Genomic DNA, 23,100 nt, shown 5'->3' with positions numbered 1-23,100 from the left:
GGACCCCAGGGGAGCCCCGGGGACACCAGGGGAGCCCCGGGGACGCGGGGACACCAGGGGAACCCCGGGGACACCAGGGGAGCCCCGGGGACGCGGGGACACCAGGGGAACCCCGGGGACACCAGGGGAGCCCCGGGGACGCGGGGACACCAGGGGAACCCCGGGGACACCAGGGGAGCCCCGGGGACGCGGGGACCCCGCGGTGACACCCAGGCCCCTCCGGCCCCGCCCACGTGCCGGCGCGGGGATGGGGCGGGGCCTCCCGCTCGGCGCTCTCTGATTGGCCGGGCGGCTCCGATTGACGTGGGCGCCTGACCGGCGGGGCGGGCGCTTTGCGACGGCGGCGCTTGACGGCGGTGGCGGCGGCGGGTGCGGGTCCGGGCGGGGGCGGCCATGCTGCTCACCGTGTTCTGCCTGCGCCGCGACCGCTCCGAGATCACCTTCAACCTGCAGGTGGACGCCGACTTCGAGCTGCAGAACTTCCGCGCCCTTTGCGAGCTGGAGTCCGGCATCCCGGCGGCCGAGAGCCAGGTCAGGGCCTGCCCCCGCCCCGAGCGCCGGGGAGGGCCCGGCCGGTGCCCCCGGGCCGAGTCCCCCGGGCTGGGAGCGGCCGTGGCCCCTTCTCCCGCAGGGTCGGGGTCTCCCGGGCTGGGAGCGGCCGTGGCCCCCACGCCCCCGGGGCCGGGTCCCGGGATCCGCCCCGGCCATCCGGAGTTTGGGGTTGTTTGGGGCGGTGGGTCCCTCCCGGTCCCTCCCCTCGCGGACCTTTGGGGTTTGGGGAGGAACACCTCGCTTTTCACTCACAATCCGCTCGGGAGAGGGCTCCGAGTCCCCGGTGACTTGCGGTCCCTCTGGGAAAGGCTCGGTCCGCGCCCGCCGCGCAGCTGAAAGGGAGAAAATGTGGGTTTGTTTTGGTTTGTTTTATGTTGAGGTTTCGGAGGAATTTGATGCTTAAACGGGGCAGGAATTGGAGCGAGGGGAAGGTGGGGGCCCGTGGTATCCTCAAACCCCGGGAAACGGGGCTGAAATGTTCGGGGAGGTGTTTATTTACCCCATCAAACCCTTGCCCAGTCTGGGGCGGAAAGGGCACATTGAGTCTTTTCCTCCCTTTTTTTCACACAGGTGTGGGGACCGAACAGGCACATCCGTGTGGTTTTCCCAGCAAATATCCCCCTCCAGCCCGGATTCAGGGCTTCGTGTGCCAAAACATGGGGGAGGCTGCGTGTGGGGGCGGCTCTGGGCCATCTGTCTGGGCTTTGCTCATGTTTTGGGTTCAGTCCCGCGTGTTTGGCCGTTCCTCCCCGTTTGTCCTGGGCAGGGCGGTGTCGGCTCCTTTCCTCGGCGCCGGCCGTGCCTGGCAGAGTTTGTGGAGTTGGTGGCTTTTGCTTCCCGAGCCTTTTCCCAGTCTAAATTAACAAAGTGTTTTTCCAGCCAAGCCAAGATTAGTCAGCGCTGGAAGAGCTGGTGCAGTGGCAGCCCTGGGGCTGTGGTGTCCCTCGCCCAGCAGGTTCCTGACGTTTGGCTTTCCCTCTGTCTTGGGAGAGCCTTGTTTTCTGGAATGGGAGGTTGGTGATGACACAGAAACAGTCTCAGAGCAGGGGCAGGAAATCCAGGTAGGGTGGATTCTCTTTTAGGAAAAAACCTCTTGATTTTGGGCAGGTGGAAAGGGAGAACCCACCTCACACAAAGGTTCTCAGCAACCCTCCTGTGGCTGTCACAGCCCTCAGTGAGCTCCCAGGCCTGGGGACAGCCCCTGCATAGGGGGCTCTGCAGTGGCTTTGACATCTCCAGGCCTGAACTGGAGCATAAACTCCTCACTGTCACCTTTGTCCTTTGTCTTAGGGTGACCTGCAGCTCCGGGTCTGGTCCAGGGTAACGAGGGGTCACTTCTCCGTGTATTTTTTGTCAGGAGCTCCCTTGTTTGAGTTTTTCCAGCCCAGCTGACCTGTGTGGGGTTTGGGTGCTGCCAGCCCCGGGCGAGGGGAGCAGCGCTGCGCTTTTGTAGCCACCTCTGCCTTCCTTCTGCTCATCCATCTGCCACCCGTGCATCATCCTGTGCCGCGTCGTGCCGTGCTTGCCAGGCTGTTTTTTATCACTCCTCTCTCTTCCTGCCTGGTGTTTGTGAGGTGTTTTGAGGACCTTCAGTGGGGAGAACGGGTTGGACATCGGAGGAATTCCTTCATGGGAAAAGGGTGCTCAGGCCTTGGCAGGGGCTGCCCAGGAAGGTTTGGAGTGCCCATCCCTGGAGGTGTCTAAGGAAGGGCTGGACGTGGCACTCAGTGCTCTGGGCTGGGGACAAGGTGGGGATTGCACCTGATGATCTTGGAGGGCTTTTCCAGCCTCATTGATTTTTTTCCAGCCTCAACTTTCTGTATGAAAGTTATAAAGATACAAGTTAGCAGAGAAGCAGCTTCTTGTGTGGAAGGATTTTGCATTGTTAAATCACAAATAGGCAGTTTTACATTTACCAAACGTGGCTGCTTTCTGCCCTTTTTCCTCAGCCAAGGTGAATGTTGCATTGAAGGTGCTGTGTTGGCACTAGAGAGGATGAATTTCATTGTAAGGGTCATGCAGAGTGGAGTAAACCACTCAGTATGTGGAGGAGGGTTAATCCCAGCCTTGTTTTCTGCTGGTTTGGGCAGTGAATTCTGGGTGCTGCAGTTTGGGGTGGGGCAGGGAGCTGTGAGGTGTCCAAGGGGTGCTGTGGGCACAGGTCTGAGATAACAGAGGCAGCTGCTGGTGGCTGTGGTGATAAGAGGAGCTGGGCGAGGCGAGGGGAAATAATCTGACTTTCCAGTCTCCTCCACACACCAAGGCCTTGGCTTTCTGGGAGAGGGGACAGGAGGCTCTCAGCAGAGCTACGCTCTCCATTCCTTCCTTTCATTTATTTTCTCTGCGTGCCCTCCATCTGTGCCATGCTCAGGAATATTTGATGGGCCCAGGAGTTGGCTTGACTGATGGCTGCAGGTGGTATCCAGCACTCCTGGCTGGGGTTCCCTGCTCCACAGGAAGGTTCTACACGCTGGCATTGTGCACAATGAATCCATTGGTGCCTGCATCCCTGTCTGAGTCACCTCCAGAAGAGCCCGTGTCTGGTGCCTGCCAGCCGGCAGAACCGCCACCAACCAGACAATCAAAAGGCAGCAAAATCCAATCAGTTTGTTTTGAGATTGGGGCAGAATGGGTCAGGAGTGGATTAATCTGTGCTGCTAATGGATGTGGCGAGTGCCAGGCGCTTAATTCATTGTCTGGGATGTAAGGCCGAACGCTCATAAATCCAATCCCAGCAAGATGACGGAGGTAAAGCCTCACTTAAACTGATTAACTTGTCTCTTCCAGAGTGTCTGTGCAGGGAATGTGCCATTTCAGATTTGGGTGTGCAGCTGGGATTTATGACTCGCTGGCTGTTGCTGCGGTGGCACCGACTCAGGCCGGTAACGTGAGAGGCTGTGCCGGGCTCTGCCAGCACCAGCTGACCTTGGTGGTGCCGGGTGGGGTGGAGGCCACTCACTTTCAAATCGCTGCCCATGGGCCCTGGGAGGGCCCCGGGGTGTGAGGCAGCGCTGAGGCTGCACACTCCTGCAGTGGGGAGGAGGCAGGAAGCTCGTGCCCGGTTCCATCGCGCGCGTTTCCCCAATTCTCTGCTTGCTGCCCCAGAGGTTCTGGTCGTTTGTGTTCCTCCTGCCTTGTCTTGCCTTGCACTGCTGCTGACGATGGGTCTCCACTGCTGAGTGCCGCAGGGAGAGTCTGTGTAAGATGTTGGAGTTGCTGGAGTGAAGCAGTGAAAGTCTGTAGTGCCAGCCAGACCTTAAGACAGGTAGTGATTGATTTTTTGGCACCTCCTTGGATCTGCTCCCTGTGATAGCATCAGGCAGAGCCGCAGCCCATCCACGCCAGGACTGCGAAAGCTCCTCCCACGTGGCTCAGCCAGCCCTGACCTGTGGCAAACATGTTGTTGCTGAACTGGCCTTTTCCAGCCCCAAAGAGACAAGGTTTGACTAAACAAGGTGGTATTTGTGAAATTTGATAGTGTGCCTGAGGGGTTTAGGCCAAGTTCTCCATACTCTGGGCTGCTGCCAGGGCAGGAGGTGGCTGGGCTGATCTTCCTGGTCTCGCTGTGCTCCAGTGACGGCACAGAAACCTTTGTGTTGCCAGATGCCATTTCTGGGAACTTCTCTTCCAGCTTTTTTTTACATTTTGGGCTTTCCCACAACTTAAGACCTCTGTAGGTATTACAGGTCTGATGTTCATGGAACTGTTCTGTGGGGATTATTCACCTTTATCTCAGTGTTTTTATGTTTAGTCTGTGGACCCTGTGTTAAACCAGGTTATCAAAATAGAAATGGATATGACTTTGTGTTTTGTAGTCATAAGAAGTTAATTCCCTGCATGGACTGATGGCAGTCTTGGGAGCAGAGCCTTTGGGTGCTCTGGGTCTGGAGGGTTGCATCACTGGAGTGAACTGGAAAGCACTGAGCTAATGATTGAGGTCCCTGTAAAACTGGTTATTCTGGGGAGCTGTGTTGTGACAAGAGGCAGAATGATGGATGTTGGGCTGGCTCATCCCTGGATCAGCGCTGCTGGCACGTCTGCAGTAGTCCAGGGTCAGTGGGTGCTGACTTGGGGCAGAGAATGCTGCAGAAAACGCCCATGGCTTGTGTAATCGTGGAGTTTGGGAATGTGGACAGACAGTCCTGGTCAAGACTTGCTTCCCTCTAATGATCTTGGCCTCTGATCAGGGGAGACCGGCCCTTCTCCGTGGTGCCAGCTGTCAAACCACAGCTGGATTTCAGCAAGACCAACCCCATGTTGTCCAACCAGGATCATGTTGAGGCCCTGCCATGCCTGAGGCCAGGCCTATGAGGACATCACACCTTTCCTTCTGAAGCTTGAGATGGGTCCACGGGATTTATTGGAATGGTTTTATTCTTCTCCTATAACAAAATAACATCTTGCTTTTTGTTTTAACTTTTTCTCTGCTTGTTGGTGCTGGTGGCTCTCCTGGCACAGATCGTTTATGCGGAGCGGCCGCTGACCGACAACAACAGGTCCTTGGCCTCCTATGGCTTGAAGGACGGGGACGTGGTGATCCTGCGCCAGAAGGAGACGGTGGAGCCACGGCCTTCCATGCGCTTCCCAGGTGAGAAAGGCTCCAGCCAGCTCTGCCTGAGCCTGCAGAGATTCATCAACACTTACCCAACACCAGCTCTGTCAGTGTCCTTTAGCACCTTCTGCACAAAGTGCTGAGGGGGGGAAGGTGGCTGGGGTGAGTCAGGGGGGCTTGTAAATGACCCAGAGGGCTTCTGATTCAGTGTTTTATTCTGAGGAAGCCAATACCATTTTACTGTTCCTTTGGGGAAGTGTGGAGGCAGTGAGGAGGTGACTGGTTCAGAACAGGCTTGGTAAAGGTGTGCGAGTTTCCCTACAACCACCGCTTCCCTTCCTGCTGGATGTGATGGCACAGGCGTGCATGGCTCAGACCCAGGAACAGCCTCTATGGACGTGTGTCCTGAACCTGTCTTGTGGCAGATTCCCTGAGAAGCCACATCTTGCCAAACTCAGTGGCTTAATCATGTGTGCATGCCAAAGCCTCCTCTGGGAATGCCTGAGTGGAGCCCTGCGCTTCTGTCCTGCCTTCCACAGCCACTCCTAGCAAATCCCAGACATAAAATATCCCTAGAAAAGGTGCCACAGGCTGAGAAGGGCGTGGGAGCATTGCTGAGGTCCTTGTCCTGCCTCAGCTGGAGGATGGGTACCTGCAATGCAGGTCTGCAGGAATATTACTTCTTTTTTTTTTTTTCCCTGCTTTTTTTTAACCCAAGAGACTCTGAAGAGCCTCAGAGCCACTGGGTTTAGCCCTGTAGTTCCTCTATGAGGGATTCGTGTTTGTGAAGCTGGGAACAGCTAGTCAGCAAGTGCATTTCAGGGGATTAGAAATGGGGCAGACAGACGAGACCAGTTACATAAATGCGCCAGCGTTGCTAACCCAGTAACCCGGGGACGTGGCTGCGCTTCCATCACGGAATCTGCTCTCACGCAGCATTGAGGGCAGCTCATCCTTCCCTTGGTTTTCCCAGCAGAAATGCAACCATGAAGCACCGACACCTGTGCTCTTCCTTTCAGGCCTGCCCAGGATCGATTTCAGCAGCATCGCCGTGCCCGGGACATCCACGCAGCAGCAGCCGCCGGCCCCGGCGCAGCGGCCGCGCCCGTCGCCCCCGGACGCGCCCTCGTTCCCTCAGGGCCTGGACAACCCGGCGCTGCTGCGGGAGATGCTGCTGGCCAACCCCCACGAGCTGTCCCTGCTCAAGGAGCGCAACCCGCCCCTGGCCGAGGCCTTGCTGAGCGGGGACCTTGGTGAGCTGGGCTTGGGGCTGGGCAGGGTCAGCTGCTTCAGGGGCAGCCCCGGGTGTTTAATGAGCTGGGATGTGCTGCACGTTCCTTGATGGTGCAGATAAAAGGTGCCAGTTGGGAGCATTCAAGGCAGAGTTCCTCCATTTCTGGGTGTATTTCTCCTGCTTGGCATCTTTAATATCCTTTTTAATACCTCCTACTCAGAAATATCAGAGGCACAGATAATTTGGATGTCTATGAACACAAGTGACTTGGCTCCTGATTTTTACACTAAGACACTCCTTACTGCACATTTTCCAATAAAGGTGGTGTGTTAGCTGCATCCCATATGCTGCTGGGACTCTGAGCAGAGAGCAGCACACTCCAAACCCAGCTCTGTCCATAGTGATCTTGTGCTGTGGAAGTGAACTGCAGAAAGGGAGAGGAAAAAGAACAAGAAAATGGTGTCTTTTAGGAACTTTCTCAATAGAAATAGTCATAAAGGTGTACGTTTCTGTTAATCTTGGAAGTGTCTGTGTGTTTTGAGCACAGTTGAAACATTATCCTTCAGCTGAAACCTTCCTCTGCAGCTGATGTTGGTCCCTTTTTCTTCCTGTGGTGAAAGATTTGAACTCTGGTGTCCTTTAGGTGTGAAAAGAGAGGAGTTTTGGGTTGCAGTAGATGGGAAATAGTTAGTTGAGTGTGGAGAAATAAATGAAGAGAAGGAGCTTCTAGCAGGAGATTTTATCCACTCTCAGGGTTACATCTGAGTGATTTCTCTCTGTTAGAGGAAACCAGAGAGGAACTTCCATGGACATTGTCAGCTTGTTCTGTTTTTAACTCTGCCTTTAGTTCATATCCAATGCTGAAGCTTTCTTTGCACTCTCAGGCTTTTTCACACATCTTGCTGGGAGTTTTTCCCATCACCTTAAGCAGGGGTGCTGTTCTTGGCACAGGAAACCAGAGGTTAAGCCCAAGATACCCAGAACTGGCTCCTCTGCTGCTCTGCCTGGTCTGTGCACATCAAGCTTTGACCCAGATGTGCATTTTCAGTCCCAAATTGCCGCATTGGGCTGTCAGGAGGAAGTGGTTAGGGCTGGTTTTCCCTTGCCATGCTGCACTGCTGCTGCTGGCAGTGTTTGGGCACAGATCCAGCTCAGCTCCAGCTTGGATTCTCAAATATCTGCATAGATCCGTGCCCTGTGGCTGTGCTGGATGAAGGCACCTGCTGTACAGAAGCCTGATTTCAAAAATCCAACAGTCAAATATACCCAATGCCTCCCTGAGCACCTAACAGCCTTTGAGCCAGAGCTGCTTCCTGGGAACGGCATCTCTGGAAGCAAACCCAAACCTTCCCTCTGTGCAGACCTGCACAGACTGCCAAGTCCTTTTGGGGACGTACGTGATCCCATTCAAGTAGTAAAATATGGCCAGAGGCCATCTGGAAAGTAGGAATCTAAAAACTATGGTCTTAAAATGTGCATTTAGATCTGGCTAACACCCCCTGGTTCCAGTGGTAGGCATTCAGCTTTAGGGATTATAATCTCTGATTTTGCCGTGTTCCTTGGGTTTGAGAGAAGTTTTGTCATTAACCTTTGTGTGTTTTTTAAATTTTTTTTTCCCTATAAAAATGTATGTGCCAGGAAATCGAGTTTGATTGTGCAGTGTTTGGGTAGGATCATGAGGAGAGCCAGCTCTGTCCAGTTGCTTTTCATCTCAGCAGGTTCCCAGGTTTGCCACTGATCCTCTGAGGTCCATTCACGCTGCCCTCAGAGGAATCTTTTTTCTGTGTGCTGCTGAGTCTATTCCTCAGCTGGCATCAAAAGAAGCATTTGCTGTGCCAGAATTTGATTTGCAAGAGTAATTTCCAGTAAGAAGCATTTCTTTATCTCCTTGTTCCCACAGAGAAATTCACCAGGGTGTTGCTGGAGCAACAGCAGGACCGAGCCCGGCGTGAGCAGGAGAGGATCCGGCTCTATTCCGCTGACCCCTTTGATCTCGAGGCACAGGCCAAGATAGAAGAAGACATAAGGTAACAAACCAAAGTGGCTTGTAGATGTTGGGGTCCTCTCTGGGGAGAAAAAAAAACTCCTCTGTGCTTCCATCCATGGTGTTTTTTCCTCAGAGAAGGCAGAATTTAAACACATTCCTTGTATCAAGGAGTGTTTGCAGGGCAATGATCTGGGCTACCTTTGCATGTGGGAAGGTTGGGATTTGGGAACATGGAGGTGGACCCCATCCTTGAGTTTTGTCCTGCTGAGATCACAGAGTGTTGTTCCCTGTGAGGGTGCAAGGCCCTGGCACAGCTTGCCCAGAGAAGCTGTGGCTGCCCCATCCCTGGAAGTGTTCAGGGTTGGACAGGACTTGGAGCAGCCTGGGATAGTAGAAGATGTCCCTGCCCCTGGCAGGGGGTGGCACTGGGTGGGCTTTAAGGTGTCTCCCAACCCAAACAGTTCTGGGACTGTGTGATACAAGGTGACAGCACTTGTCTGTGCATGTGATGTCTTGGAGCTGCCACTCTTGAGACTGGAGCACTTGTGGAAAGCACATCTCCTCTCGAGGCCGGTGCCTGGCGCGTTTAGAACCCAAGAGCTGGGCTGGTGCTGTCTCCCAGCTGAGCTCTGCACAGCAACACGGTGTTGTTCCTCCCAGCTGCCCTTGAGATTTGGTTTTGCATCCTGCTAATTGTTCTGTGTCTGGCTAATTCACTGATGAGAATTTCTGCAGAAATGCATCCTGCTCATCAGCTCGCTCCCTCTTGCTGCCTTCCAGATGTAATTGTGTTGGGCTGAGGCTTGATTTCTTCAGCTGAGTGGTAAATCCTGGAGTCAATTCATGGCTGGTGGTTTTCCCCTGATAACAGTGTCTGTCTGATACAGACCCATTGTTGGTCAGAACCAGAATTCACTGGTGATAGGAGTGCTCTCACATTACAACTGACAAGGTGTTGGTGCCAGATAAACACTCAGCAATGCAGAAAATAGACATTTGTATGTAGTGAAACATTGCTCAGAGGCACAGGAACGTTTCTCTTCTTCCTTAGATGAGGGACAGATAAAGGGGATGTGCCCAAGGTTCTGCAGCTGTTTGGGCTGAGCCGTCCCCAGATTTCACACCCCACTCAGCGAAAAATGAAATTGCATCACAATTGAAGCCTTTTTACCTGTTTTTGGGAGATGAAGCTGTTTTGGATGCAGTCACTACAGATGCTCATCACTTCCAAGATTATCCTGGGGCTGTGAGGGATTTCTTGAAGAGCTTTTTTTCTGTCGGCTTGAATTTGCACCAAGGGCTGGTGCTCATGGTGATGTTCTTTCTGCTATTTTGCTCACCTCCCTCCTTTCCTATGCCTGGAAAAGGAAAGATACCACGGAAACCTGAGGATTTTAATGTTCAGCTGCTGTGTGGGATTCCAGTGATGTAGCTATTGGCAACACCTCCGTGTACCCTCAGCATGACTAATGAATCCACAGGTTTTTTGCTCCGAGTTCTCCAGGTTAACATGGATGTCAGGTTCCTGTTGGCAGCACAAGGCTGTCAGGAGCTGAGGTGTGAGTTAGGCAGGGGGTTGAAAGGGGCAGTGGCTGCTGGGGAGTCACTCCATGTCTCTGGACTCAGCTGAGATCATTCCTAGCAATCTTCGGCTCCCAGGTCTGTGTTTCACTAAGGAAGCAGGCTTTGCTGTGGTTTAAATGTGTGTTTGTAAGGTGAGCAGCAGTAGGTGGGATTTCCAGGTCTGTCTGTGAATCAGAGGGATGTTACAAGGTCTGGGTGACAGAAATTTTGGTCTTTCTCTCTCTTCTCCACAAAATTTAGGCAACAAAACATTGAAGAGAACATGACGATAGCGATGGAAGAGGCACCTGAGAGCTTTGGGCAGGTGGTGATGCTCTACATCAACTGCAAAGTCAATGGACACCCCGTGAAAGCCTTTGTGGACTCAGGTGCTTTCTCCACACTCTCCATCACTGAGGGCAACAGTAAACATTCCAGTAGTTTTCCCAAAATATCCTACAATAAAGCACTGCATGACAAGATTTTGGAGCACTTTACTGAACCTTGAGCACAGCCTGGGTGAACAGAGCAGATTGTTGGGAGAAGCAGTGCCGGAACACCCTGGATTAGGGCTCCTAGGAGAGTTTCTGGGACTTCTGTGCCTGGAAGGTCGCTGCCATGTGCATGTGTCTTATCTCATTTTACAGACAGGGGGATTTCACATGCCTTTAATGTGGTGGTTCCCATCCACATCCTGCAAGGGAAAATTCTTGGGGTTGTTCCATGCCTATGGAATGGTCAGTGCTGACCTGTGTGTGGGCAGCCAGGTCAGCACAATGGGATTCACAGGAAGCCTTTATGCCCTGGGGTAGGTGGGTTGGCTTCCCAGCCACTGAGTGTCATATCTTAAGCTCTTCCAGGAAAAAATAAAAGTCTGTGCTGAGCCATCAGGATTTAACACGAGTTCTGTTGCTGGTAGGTGCCCAGATGACCATCATGAGCCAAGCCTGTGCTGAAAGGTGCAACATCATGAGGCTGGTGGATCGGCGGTGGGCTGGCATTGCTAAGGGTGTTGGGACACAGAAAATCATTGGCAGAGTGCACTTAGGTAAGTACTGGCATTTTTGGAGCAGCTTTAGCAGGGGTTTGACTGCATTTCCTGCAATCTTGGCACTGAGGATTGGTGCTGTAACTGCTAGGAGCTCCTGCAGAGTAAAATCAAAGTGCATCTGCAGTATGTTTGTTTGTCTTGGGCACTGAACTCTGTTTTCTGTCTCATTTAATGCTGTAACACTTTGGGGTGAGGGAGTCCCAGCTCCTGCCCAGGTAGAGGACATGTTCTCTGGGGGCAAAACCCGAGGTGAACATGAAACACCACGACCTTCCCTGTTTTGGGTGGGACTGCTGGGCAGGGTGAGCTACTCAGGAAGGGTTCCTGCACAGTGCAGTGTTTGCTGTTCCTTTGGAAAGAGAAGCCTCTCTGTGCTCTTTTGCAGCTTTTGTGGATGGAGGACACTGCCCTTATTACTGAAAAATCAATTCTGTTTGCTGTTGCTGCTGCTTAGACTTGTGCTCTAATAAACTGTTTGCAGCTCCTCAAGCTTGGAGGGCCAGAGAAGCAGGACTGGAGGTTCTCAGGCACATCAGCTTTTAAAATAATTACTCTGGGACCATGGCAGGCCTGGCAGTCCTGGGGCTTGCACAGGGCCAGACTTTCTGTCACCAAAACAGTGCATCAGAGTGCTGGTTTCAGATTCTCCCAGACCTTTCCCTTCCCAGGTGGAAGAGCAGAAAGCAGATATTTTGTGCTGTAGTAGGAACTTCTCTGCCTTGTGTTTCAGCTCAGGTGCAGATTGAAGGGGATTTCCTGGCGTGCTCCTTCTCAATCCTTGAAGAGCAGCCCATGGACATGCTCCTAGGACTGGATATGCTTAAGAGGCATCAGGTATCAAAACCTCTTTTGAAACAGTTACCTGGATCCTGTAGGTTTAGTGAGAAGTGGAACATAAATGCCTGGCCTGTGAATTCATAGGATTTTCCTGGGGACAGGTGATGGTGGATTATCTTCCAGCCTGGAAGCACATCCATCATGGACAGCTCTAGGGTGTCTGGCTGCTGCCTGGAGCTTTTTGCTCTCATCAGAGATGTTCAGAGCTTTCCAATGGAATGATTTATTACAAATGGAGTCAGACAGGGCCCTTTGGTTAGAGCAGATTCTCCTGGCCCACCCTTACCTGCTGTGAGCCGTTCTGTTGGAGGCGGGTTGCCTGACCTCGTGTCTCCCTTTTTCCCTGGGAGCCGCCTGGCTCTCCACAGGCCCCTGACGTGTGGATGCTCTTTTGCAGTGCTCCATTGATCTCAAGAAGAACGTGCTGGTGATCGGCACCACGGGCTCGCAGACCTCGTTCCTGCCTGAGGGCGAGCTGCCCGAGTGCGCGCGGCTGGCGTACGGCGCGGGCCGCGACGACGTGCGGCCCGAGGACATCGCCGACCAGGAGCTCGCAGAGGCAATACAGAAATCCGTAGAGGAAGCAGGTACCAGCAGGAGCCCACTTGAAATAGGAATATGTGCTTTTTTTTTTTTTTTTTTGCTGCATGTCAGGATGTCTGTGAGCAATTCCCCTTCCAGCTCCTGGGAGCAGCACCAGCCAGTTAATGGTGGAGAGAAGGGGTTTTATTCTTGCTTGTGGCCTCTGAGTGCACTTCTCTCTTCCTTCCTGGGCTGCAAAACCTGCACAAAGGCACTCGGAGCTGTTAGCTGTTTATTTGGTGCTCTCCCTGCAGCTTCCCACCCGCTCTGGTTTCCTGGCTTTCAAGGTGTGGGGGTTAATGGTTGTCTGTGGCCAGGATCACGTTGTAGTGCCCGGCAGGGACATGGCTCAGCTGTACTGCTGCTGCAGCCTCGTGTGAGCACAGCTTTGGGGAGGCTCCCAAAACCCTGCTCTTATTGGCTGCACGACATAAAAATAGAGCAGCTGTAGCAGTGACAAAAGTTCATGACAATTTTTAGAATTCGCACTATTTCAGCGTTTTTCCCTGGAATGGTGCTCATGCCCTTGGAGGGGGAATTGCCTCCTTGCAGTTTGCTCTAAGGTTCAAAAGCTAAATTCACGTCCTCAGCCTTAAACATGACCTGCAAAGAGAACTTTCACCCTCCTGCAGTTTTGTTCCCAGTGTCCCTGGAATCCAAACACTGCACAAATGTGATGGCCGCATGGAGTTTTGGTGGCTGCAAAATTTAGCAAATTTAATTTTCAGCCAAAACAGCTGAAAGCTGAACTATGAGCCAAAACCAGTCTGAAACTCAAATTTTCTGTTCAACTCCTTCCTTAATTCAGCTTTTAGCTGAAGGGGAAATTCATTATTTTTTTCCTGCTGTTCAAGAGAAGCTGTCAGTACCTCAGGCTGTATTCCTTAAGCCTTTTCCAAAACTTTTAAAAGATAACATTTTATATCCAAAAGTTCTCTAGAGACCTTTGAGTTTTACTGCTCATTTTTCCTCTGAAAGAATGCAGTAAATTCTGCTTCCTACACACATGTAGAACTCTTTGCTGGGTCAGGTTTAAGCTGATCGAGTTGATTTCAACATTTTTCTTGCTAATTTTTGAAGACTCTAGCATGCCTATATTTAAAATTGAAATGAGAAAAGAAAAAGATTTAACCATATAATATAATGTCTATTTATATATCTATTAGATACTAAAATTTATTTAACTATATCTATATATATATATATAGTTGAAATGCACTGAAATTTTTCTTTAACACCTCCCAGTTACTGTTTGACAACCCAAAGAGTAAGCAGTTAGTTACAAATAATGCAAATAATGAAGTTGATAACATTAAGGGGAGCACAGGACTGCACTTATTGCTCCCTTTGGCCAATTTTCTTATATCCTAAAAATATAAGTTTTCCAGAAATGTAAAAAATCTCAGAAGGAAGGTCTGGCTTTAATGAATCAGTAAGAAATAGTTTAAATAGCCAAATTTGAATGTTTATTAACTGAAGTTGCAGCCAGTAGAGAGAAACACAAACATGGGTTTGACCTTGTGATTGGGTTTTGATGTCACTGAAGGGCAGGCTCAGGAGCTTGGGCTCTTTCTGTTCCCACAGCCTGGCAGGTGTAAATATTAGTTCTTTTCCCGTGAAAACCTGGAGCCTGGTGGAGCCTGGGTTAGCTTTTGGAATATATTTCCACTTTGGATGAGTCTTTGCAGGTATTGTGGTTGGTTTGATTTAGTTCTCTGTTGAAAGAGAACTAAATAACAAGTAAACCTCAGCCCAAACTATAAGTCTTTACAAAAAAAAGCATTTTAGACAGTTTTTAAAACAGAAAAGTGCCTGAAATGACTTAAATTCAAGCTGCTTATGTAGCACATATGGTTCTAAAGACCATGAGGCTTTGTTCAGGCTAGTCAGCACTCAGACACTTTCCGTTGCTGCTGAGCTCTAGAGGAATGTGAAAGATTTATGGGAATGGGAAATCCATTTTGTGTGTTCACTTAATGCCCGTAGAACACTGAGGCACAGAACTAAAGTGGCTCTTGTTCAGATTGACTGTGACAGTCCTGACAGTTCTAGACACAGTACTAACCTCTGGCCCATAGGCTTTTGTTGGCTGTATCCTAAAATGTCAGCACATTACTTCTTTCTCTCTTCCAAAACTTGAGTTGCTGCTAGATGGTACCAAGAAAACCAAGAAAGGAAAAAAAAGAAAACGGAAGAAGGACAGAAAGAGGATGTGATGCAGCTCCAAAGAAGCTCAGCTCCCCACAACACATGTGTTCTTTTATAAGAGCAGGAATTTTTGCTGGCTTCCAGGATATGGTACAACACAAATGGCTGCCTGCACCTGGAGGCTATTAAAGTGCTTGTTTTGAATGCACCTGGATTATCCTTGAGCTTTATTTAATTCCCTGAAGTCCACTTTAGGGAGCCTCATGATTTCTGTCAGCTGCTTTGCTGGTGGTTCAGCATCTATGGAAGGCAGCTGAGGTGGTGGTGGAGTGCTGGTGGGCTTCACTGAGATCCAGGACCTCCACATCCTTATTTACCTCTGAAGGCTAGATGCTCTTTTGTGCCAATTTCCCATCACTGGGGAACTCGGTGATCATGGAAAATTTACAAACCTGGCAGCAAAACTGGAGCTGTTTTGCTGAGGAGGAAGTGTAGGCAGGCAGTTCATCCCACACACACCGTTTCATCCAAGCAGCCTCCATCCAAGTCACTGCCACCACAAACAGCTCAGGCTGCTCCTGGTACAGAGAGGAATTCATCCCTGATGGTGCACTCTGTGGGGAAGACTTTGTTCCTGGTTTTAGCTGGATCAATATCGCTGGTGGGGCTGGGACTCAGCTCCTGTGCCTACCCCAGGAGAAGGATGACACTGAGGAGAGCTTGGCGGAAAACCAGCTCCTGCTGCTACCTAAATGCAAATCCCTGCTGTGTCTGATCAGACCCTAATTAATGATCCAGCAGGTCAAAAGACAGTTCTGCTTCCTCCCTGAAGGGTTGGTTTGGGAGCAGAGAGCATGAATGTAATCATTCCACATAGAAACAGAAAGGATCCCTCTGGCTTTCATTCATATCCTCTTGTCACAAAGCTCTTGTCACCCTTGGGAAAGATGAGCAGGGAGGTGGTGTCACAGCAGATACTGCAATGGGTTTAGTTAACAGAATAAAAGGAACAGAGAATAAAAGGCTGAGGACAGAAAGGCAGGTTTCTGTCACGTTGTGGAATTTAAAGGGAATGGTGGCTGGAGGTGTAGGCATGGCAAGCTGTGCCCCAGTACTCCTGTAGAAAGAGACTCCAGGAAAACCAGTGGTGTGTGTTTAAGACCACTGAGTTTGGGAAGGGAAAGGGCAGCAAATCACAGAGCACAGAGCCTGGGTGTGTGATCCTGGGCCGACAGGGCTGTGGTGTCAGGACAGGCACTCCTGCAAAGGTCGTGTGAGTGATTTAACGAGTGCTAGAGCGCTGATGCATCAGCGATATCAGACTGTCAGCAAGATAAGGTCACTTAATCTCCTCTGATAACCACAGCCAGTGTTTGGTGCTTCTGATAGAGATCTGCAATTCATCTGTTCTCTGTGAGGATAAGGAAGGAGCAAGCTGGGCTTGACTTTTGGGTGCTTCTCGTTTGCTTTGCTCTTCCCAGCCTTGGGCAGCAGCTCTTTTGGGGGATTTCTTTGCCCCTACAGTCTGTACACTTCCCTTTTGCAGCCAGCTGGTGTTTGGACACCTTCTCTCGGGTCTGATGGCACAGCTGGGACCACAACCCAAGAACTATGTTGCCATCTCAGCTCCATATTCCTGAAATGTGTCTCCTGAGTATCTCCAGCCAAAGGGAGGATAGACGAATAAGGCACTAGACACATGTTATACTGTGTAAAGTTTCTCTGTGGCATAGACAATACAGAACAGCCCTTAAATTGTGCTCTGGCTGAGTTATTCTTGCCTTGATGTGCCAAATTTGCCAGGCAGAATCTTTCTGGAAGGCAGGAGGTCCTGCAGCCTCCGTGCTGTAGTGCCGGATAGTCAGGAGGGGAGCTGTGCAGGACTGTAACCATGCATGGTGTGTGCTCTGAATGCTAACACGAGTTTGGTGTGTTTGTTTCCTAATCCAAACAGAACGTCGGAAGCCTTGATGCATGTAGTGTGTGTTTACTGCAGCTGGAGTGGGCCACAGACCAGGTATTTAGAGCCACCCATTCCAGTTTGTGCTGCCATGGTGCGAACGGTGCTTCTGCTGTGTCCTGACTGCTCCTTTCCTTCTGTCTTCCATAGAGAATAGTGACAAAGAAACTACCTCACTGGAAATGCCCTCATTACCAGCTTCTGATGGGTTTCAAAATCCAGTCCAGTCTTCAGGACTAAATTCCAAGATCTGTAATCCCACAAATCAGTTACTTGATCGTTCTGTCTCTGCCCCTGCTTCAATTTGCTCATCCGAATCCAGCCTTGCAGAGCCCACTGATCCTAGAGCCGTCAAGACTTCTGAGTCTTCACCTGAACACCAGATAACCCCAGAAAAAGAACATGCTCTGGTATTACAGCATCATTCCAATAGCTCTTCCTTGGCAAATAATGACCCCTCTCCGCACACCGGAGATGGAACCTGCTCCAATCCAGCTTGCCTTTCACAGAAGACACTCAAAGAAACTTTTAGTGCTGACATATTAAAGGAATGTAATGCTAAAGGACAAGATCATGGTCAGGAACATCCTCTGGAAGTGACAAAAGTCTGTTTGGATGACATTGCTACCAAGCACAGGCAGGATAAAGATGTCTGTCTGTCTTCAAAGCAGGAGCAAAAACATGAGCTTCCCAAAGACCACTGGACGTGCAAAGAGCCAGAAAAGGAACATCTTGAGGAGCAAACTGAGACAACTGACCCAGAACCTCCTTGCTGTGTTGATGGGGTTGAGAAACCTGCTGTGGCAGAAGCCAAACAGCCAGAAAATCCTCCCATGGAAATGAGAGATGGAATGGAGAGAGCAGGTCTTTCCTGTGTGAAAGGGAGTATCCAGCTGTCAGTCTCCTGTAGCCATGTGCATATGGAAGCCTCCATGGAAATAGATGCAGAGGAGCAGGCTGCAGCTGAAGTGCAGAGCTCAGCAAGGCAGCAGAAGCAGCAGACTGAGAACAGACGTATATCCAACCCAAACTCTGAGGCCTTCTCCATGGAGGTGGAGTTGCTGAAGTCTCCGTCCTCCTTGAGTGATCCACTTTCCACCAGTGATGTCCTGCAGTCTAAAAGCACTAGTGAAATTTCTGCAGAGTATCACGAGTTGGCTAATTTGGCAGCAGACAGCTCTTCCCCCTCCAGTACCCAACAGCTGGACACAGATCCAGGAAGACCTTCAGAAGAGCCATGTTTCCCTCTAGCATCAGCCTTGAAAGAGCTTCACAAACTCTTGGTTATCAGTCGGAAAGGAGAATGCAAGATCCTTGCCTCAGAAGAAGTCTCACAGCTGGAAATGGTTCACAAAGAGCCAGCAGTGCAGCAGAAAGGACTTCCTGAAGGTGGGCAGAAAGGCTCGGATCCAGCCAGCCAGGAACAGAGCTGTTCCTTCCCTGAGATGAGGTCTGAGGGTGGAGGGGTAGAGGGGAGCCAGCCTTGTGATTCTGGCAGAGAGCACATAAGCACCAGGCCTGCTGCTCCTGGGCAGCCTGTGCTTGGGGGAGGCGCTTCAGAGAGGCAGAAGGGTTCAGGTAAGAGCGATGTGGTCGTGCTGAGTTCTGCAGCCACCCCTGGCCAGCAGCAGAGCCCAGAGCAGAGGGAGGTTTTGGCAGGAGGTTCTCAAAGTGCACCTAGTCCAGCTTTGGAGCAGAGCACGCCTGTTCCCTCCACACCTGCTTCGGGTGAAGGAGCACCACGGGATACTTGGCGCCTGTTCACGGGAGCACCTGGGAGAAGTGGCAGTGCTGCTCCTGCAGGTCCGTGGCCGCTGGGTGGGAGTGAGGAACCACTGCTGAGCCCCCCAGCTGCCTACACCAGACTGACCACAGGGGCTTCTCCACCCCCTGCTTTCCCTGTGGCTGATGTCGACCGGATCCTCGGTGCTGGTTTTACCCCACAGGAAGCTCTCCAGGCCTTGGAACAAGCGGGTGGAAACGCAGATCTTGCTCTTCTCATTTTGCTAGCCAAGAGCATCGTTGTTCCCACGTAACTGTGGAAGAGGGAGCTGACTGGGGGATCTTCTACAGGAGTATCTCAATTACACACCACAATGGACAAGCAGAGTGTTGAGCCAGATTTTTTAAATTATTTGCAGCCAAAGTAACACATCTCTTCTGTTTCCCTCATTAGATTTGGGCTTTGAAAGGAAAGAAAATGTCCTTGCATTGTGTGGACAGGATAGCTTTTAATCATGCATACTGGATTAAAACTACTAGTTTTATTTAAATGTATGATTTTAGAATAGCTCCAGTGCTACGAATACAAAGCAGCAGCCACTGCACTCACTGCCCTGTCTGGCACAAAGCAATTTGTGATGGGAATTGGCCACACGTGCACAGGAGGGGAGGTGCACTCTGAGTCCAGTGTGGACTCTGGATTTGTTGCAGCTGCTTGGAACCCAACATCCAGCTGTTGAAATTATTCTGGCAGCTACTAAAGGTGTGTAGATGCTCCTGGATGTGTAAGGCTTTTGCCAGAGGAGCAAGGGGTTTTTTTGGGAGCGTGGGTTTTCGTGTGTGCATGGGGAAGACTGATGCTTATTTTTGCCAAACCCTTTTATGCTTTTATTTAGAGTTGGACTCAATGATTCTTGTGTGTCCCTTCCAACTCAAAATATTCTGTGATGCTCTTGGGCCAGTGTGTTCCAGTTTACAACATGGGGATAGAAGAAGGGAAGGGATAGAATTTGGTGCTACCAAAACTTATAAGATATGTTTTAACTTATTTGGAGATGTGCTGGTATTAACTGTAGGGACAGGGGGGAGGGAAAAGGAGTATTTACATTTTTTTCTAGCCTTGCCCACATCATGTTTTTCCTCATGCAAAAAGAACAAGCTCAACCAGTTTAAGGCTAAACCTTAATGGTGAATTTGTTTAACAAACCAGCTGTATGTTACGGCTCTAAATCTCCCTGTGCCCGGGGAGGAATGAACTTCATCTCAGTGGCTCCAAGCAGGGCTGTGACTGGAAGAAGGAAGAATCTGCTTTGCTGTGGTTTGTCTGGATGTCTGGGGTTGATCAGCCTCGTGGCTGTGAATGCCATGGCTGGGGGTGCTGATCTTACACCTCTTCAAGAGCAAGGGCTCCCCAGCAGGGTTCATGGAACAAATGCACTGATGTGGCTTCTGCATTACAACCACTGTGGCCTTCTGGGATGCCTCTGGTGAGTCACCTGAGCGGTGAGGCCTCACCGAGGCTGTGCTGTAGGAAGCCCTTTCCAGATGCTTTTTTGAGGGGGAAGAACTCCTTTGTGATGCTCTGCAAAGCCCCAAAACTCTGTCAGGGCTGGGGAAGGGAAAGGAAATTTTAAGTAGGAGCTTTGATTCAGTCCCACTTGCAAATCTCAGAAGTGGCTTTGTGTTAGGTGTTTGTCTTGAACTTGACACGTTGAGCTAAACCTGGAGTGATGGCTCAGCAGCACCAGACACATTTTTGTTCATGGCTTCCATGTGGTCTTGTGGTTGTCCCAGGCCTGTGTCCTGGTGTTTGTGTTCCCTGTTGCTTTAGCAGGTCTCCTGTGTGTGTGCTGGGCTGTTTTGATGCAGGTGGCATTTAAAAGCAGCACCGATTTGGTTTCATCTGTCACCTCACAGGAGTTTGTGCTGTCATTGAGTGCTGGTGTCAGATTTGCCTCAGACATTTGGGCAGCCAGGAGATCCTTTGGAGTAATAAAGGGCTTCAAGGCATTCTGCTGTCAAATGGAGCTTCTCCATGAGCTGGGACGGTACCACCCAGACCTGGAGCTCCCACACAGGTTTGGCTTACATCCCTCTGCTTGTGATGCCAGCAGCAGGCAGCGCTCCATGTGGGAAGCAGTGCTTGGCTGTCTGGAGCAGCATCCAGTGATCCACTTGAGGCTCTGCTCAAAATGAGTTACTGAGGCCAGACTGCAGCTTTCTCATCTTCACTGGGCAGGTGGTAGAGTTACCCCTGCTGAAGGTTTAGTTTAATATTCTTGCAATGAGCACCTCAAATCAGCAGAAGCCCCTCTGTGAAGGGCAAGCTTGGGCTGGTACAGGAGTACAGTGTCAGCAGGTTTCTAGAAGCCTTAGGAAATAGGATCCATCAGACCCATTCCTGTCTGCATCTGGTTCACCATCAGAAGCACCAGCAGTAAGGCTCCCAGATCCAGAGTGACTTCAGACGGCTGAATCTGCTCCTGATTCACACTGCAGGGCTTGGTGAGGTGGCCCTGGGAGCAAAGTAACACAGGAGCCAGGGCCAGGTTGGCTCTCTTGGATGCAGGAGAGCTGAACCTGCACCCTTTGCCTGTGGGTGGATGTACTGCCAGCTGCTTGGAGCAGCAGATGTTGGCTACTCAGTGTTGGCTACTCAGTGTTAGCCCTTGTATCACTCTCTCTGTTTTAGAAGCCGTTGCTCAGCTGGCCCAAGTGGTGCTGCTCTGCACCAAGCTGGTGACAGGCTCTGCTCTCATGGCCACGCTGACTTAGGCTGCACATACAGAATTTATGCTATAAAAGCTTTAGAGCATCAGCCAATCTGCTTCAATGCTCACTTTTATTCCTTGTCAAATATAAGTTTTGAATCCTGCCCTTCTGCCAAAGCTGTATGGAAGCATTTATCCATAGTGCTAGAATTCCATGGGTAACTCTCTTGAAACTGCTAGAAACAAACCCTGACCCCCAACTGATAAATATTTCTAAAACTCTTTTATCAAGTAGGTCCAAGCCTGGTGATTTAAATCTCTTCATTTCCAAACCTTGCTTTGAGTGAATGGTTAAGTGCTGCTAAATTAGTGAATAATTTTTTTAGGAGCAAGATCTAGTATAAAATTGGGGCAGTAGTGAGTACTTAAGGTCAAAATAAAATGTAACAGAATGTGTGTTTAGCGAATGCTGTCTAAAAGTTGTCTTTGTTTCAGTGTGTGTCCTCTCTGCTGCATGCACACGCACATCCTCTGTTCAGCCTCTGGCAGTTCCTTTGCTGGTCCCTGTGCTGACCTGGCCCATAGAGGGGAGTATTTATAGGAAAGGAGGGATGGCAGAGTGCTGTGGCTTATTGGCTACAGCAGGGAATAGAGGTACTACCAACAGCTGTTCAGGTTTCTTAAGGAGCCAGGTGTTTTGGCCTAAAATCAGGCACTTTGTTATTTTTCTCTTCCCCCTCTTCATTAATCACTGCTGTAGTGTCCTAACAATGTCACATCACTTAACAAAGGGATTTCACCATGGCAGTGCAGCTCTAGAGAGTAAAGCAGTGCTCGGAAGCTGCTTTGTAAAGCTGCCAGCACCTATGGGGACCCATGTGGGTCTGTAGAGTTTCTTTCTGGGTGTGCCCTGGAGCCAGTCCTGGTTTCTGAGATTTACTTTTTTCCTTAAAAATACTGAAGGAATTCACTTGGCCTCTTGGGGACTGCTTGTTTGTGTACACAAGGCCACAGGTGAACACAGAGGTGATGCTTAGTGGAATCCCAACATCTGGAAGCTTCTGGGCATGGGTAATTCTGATAAGAGGAGGAAATATTCCTGCTGACTATCCCTGGCATGTTTACCTGCTGCAGGACAGAGCTGAGCTAAGCTGTTAGCGTGATAATCTCTGCCTCCTTGCTGTGTATGTTTAACTTTCTATGTAGACGCTCAGTCTCCAGGACTGTTAATCTTGTATGTCCTCCATGTTTCCCTCTTGTGTGTCTCCCTCTTGCTGTCTCCTCTTCTCAAAAGTAGCAATATTTAAGTGTACTTGCTGAATGCTCAACTTCAAATCAGTTTTCTGTAAAACTATGCCATTGACGAACAAAAGGAGGAACAGGTCCTAGAGGTTTCTTCACCAGACTTGGACTTCCTGCCAAATGGCTCCCCAGAACTCTAACAGAAATTCAAAGAGGAGAAATCCAGAGGTATTTCTGCCTGCCTCTCTCAGAAGTCAGCTTGGGAAACGAGGTCAGTTTCATGTACATCATTCCCCTCTAAGCGCTCGAGATTTCTTCCTGCACTGTGTAGACGAGGCTTAGTCCGTGATCCAAAGCGCAGCAGTTTGGGTCACACTTTGACTGATGCTTCAGAGTTTTACAGACTCACTTAGGGAACTTGAGGGAATCAATACTCAGGAATCCTAAAGCTGGTTGCGTTTTGTGTCATTGACTCTTGTGGGCCGAACATGCTGCGGCCTCGCAGGCGGCTGAAGAGAGGAGTGGGTGTGTCATCAATGGGATGTGGTTCTGCCCAAAGTAATACACACTTGATTATTTTTTGATTTTTTTTTTAATATTGGGGGACTGTTTATCAACAAATTATGTGTAAAAAAATTTGATATTTAAAAAAAATGAATAAACACTTTATCATAATATTGCTTGGTTGGTTTAGCTGTATTTCTGAGGTTGGCAGCTCTGCACTCAAATCCTTCACTGCCTTTTTTCCCAAAGCCAATGGATTTTCTGTAACATAAATGCTGCCATTTTGAACAGAATGAGTAGAAATCTGTGGCTAAAATTATTAAGGTTGGGAGGGCCTGAGAACAGACTTGAGAAATTCCTGTATTCCCTTTCCCTTTCTTTTCTGTTGGGTCCTTCGTGGAGGACTTGGAAAAGCATCAGAGTAAACATAAAGCGTAGCACTTGGCCATGGCACT

General features: G+C 50.2%; 1 protein-coding gene across 4 annotated transcripts; it reads left to right on the top strand.

The window, feature by feature from the left end:
- The first annotated feature begins 112 nt into the window (after positions 1-112).
- On the top strand, positions 113-22,818 carry DDI2 (DNA damage inducible 1 homolog 2). Of its 4 annotated transcripts, XM_053962863.1 has the most exons (10): positions 113-531; positions 5,011-5,140; positions 6,124-6,357; positions 8,239-8,365; positions 10,150-10,277; positions 10,808-10,936; positions 11,670-11,773; positions 12,174-12,363; positions 16,461-16,523; positions 16,617-16,702. In XM_053962863.1, exons 1-9 carry the CDS (start codon positions 394-396, stop codon positions 16,475-16,477), a joined length of 1,197 nt encoding a protein of 398 aa, XP_053818838.1. In that variant the 5' UTR covers positions 113-393; the 3' UTR covers positions 16,478-16,523; positions 16,617-16,702. The 4 variants fall into 4 exon arrangements, with proteins under 4 accessions (XP_053818838.1, XP_053818837.1, XP_053818836.1 ...); XM_053962862.1 differs by lacking the exons at positions 16,461-16,523; positions 16,617-16,702 and adding an exon at positions 14,510-14,714; XM_053962861.1 differs by lacking the exons at positions 16,461-16,523; positions 16,617-16,702 and adding an exon at positions 14,500-14,714.
- The last annotated feature ends 282 nt before the right edge of the window (positions 22,819-23,100 follow it).

Source organism: Vidua chalybeata, chromosome 22 (genome assembly GCF_026979565.1).
Source record: "Vidua chalybeata isolate OUT-0048 chromosome 22, bVidCha1 merged haplotype, whole genome shotgun sequence".
In the NCBI taxonomy this organism is placed as follows: domain Eukaryota; kingdom Metazoa; phylum Chordata; class Aves; order Passeriformes; family Viduidae; genus Vidua; species Vidua chalybeata.
The sequence above is the reverse complement of the archived record's forward strand: the minus strand, read 5'-3'. Positions and strand labels throughout refer to the sequence as shown.

Bases quoted from the DNA above. Each gene is read 5' to 3' on its own strand.
- DDI2 (XM_053962860.1), top strand. From the start codon at position 16,649: ATGCCCTCATTACCAGCTTCTGATGGGTTTCAAAATCCAGTCCAGTCT.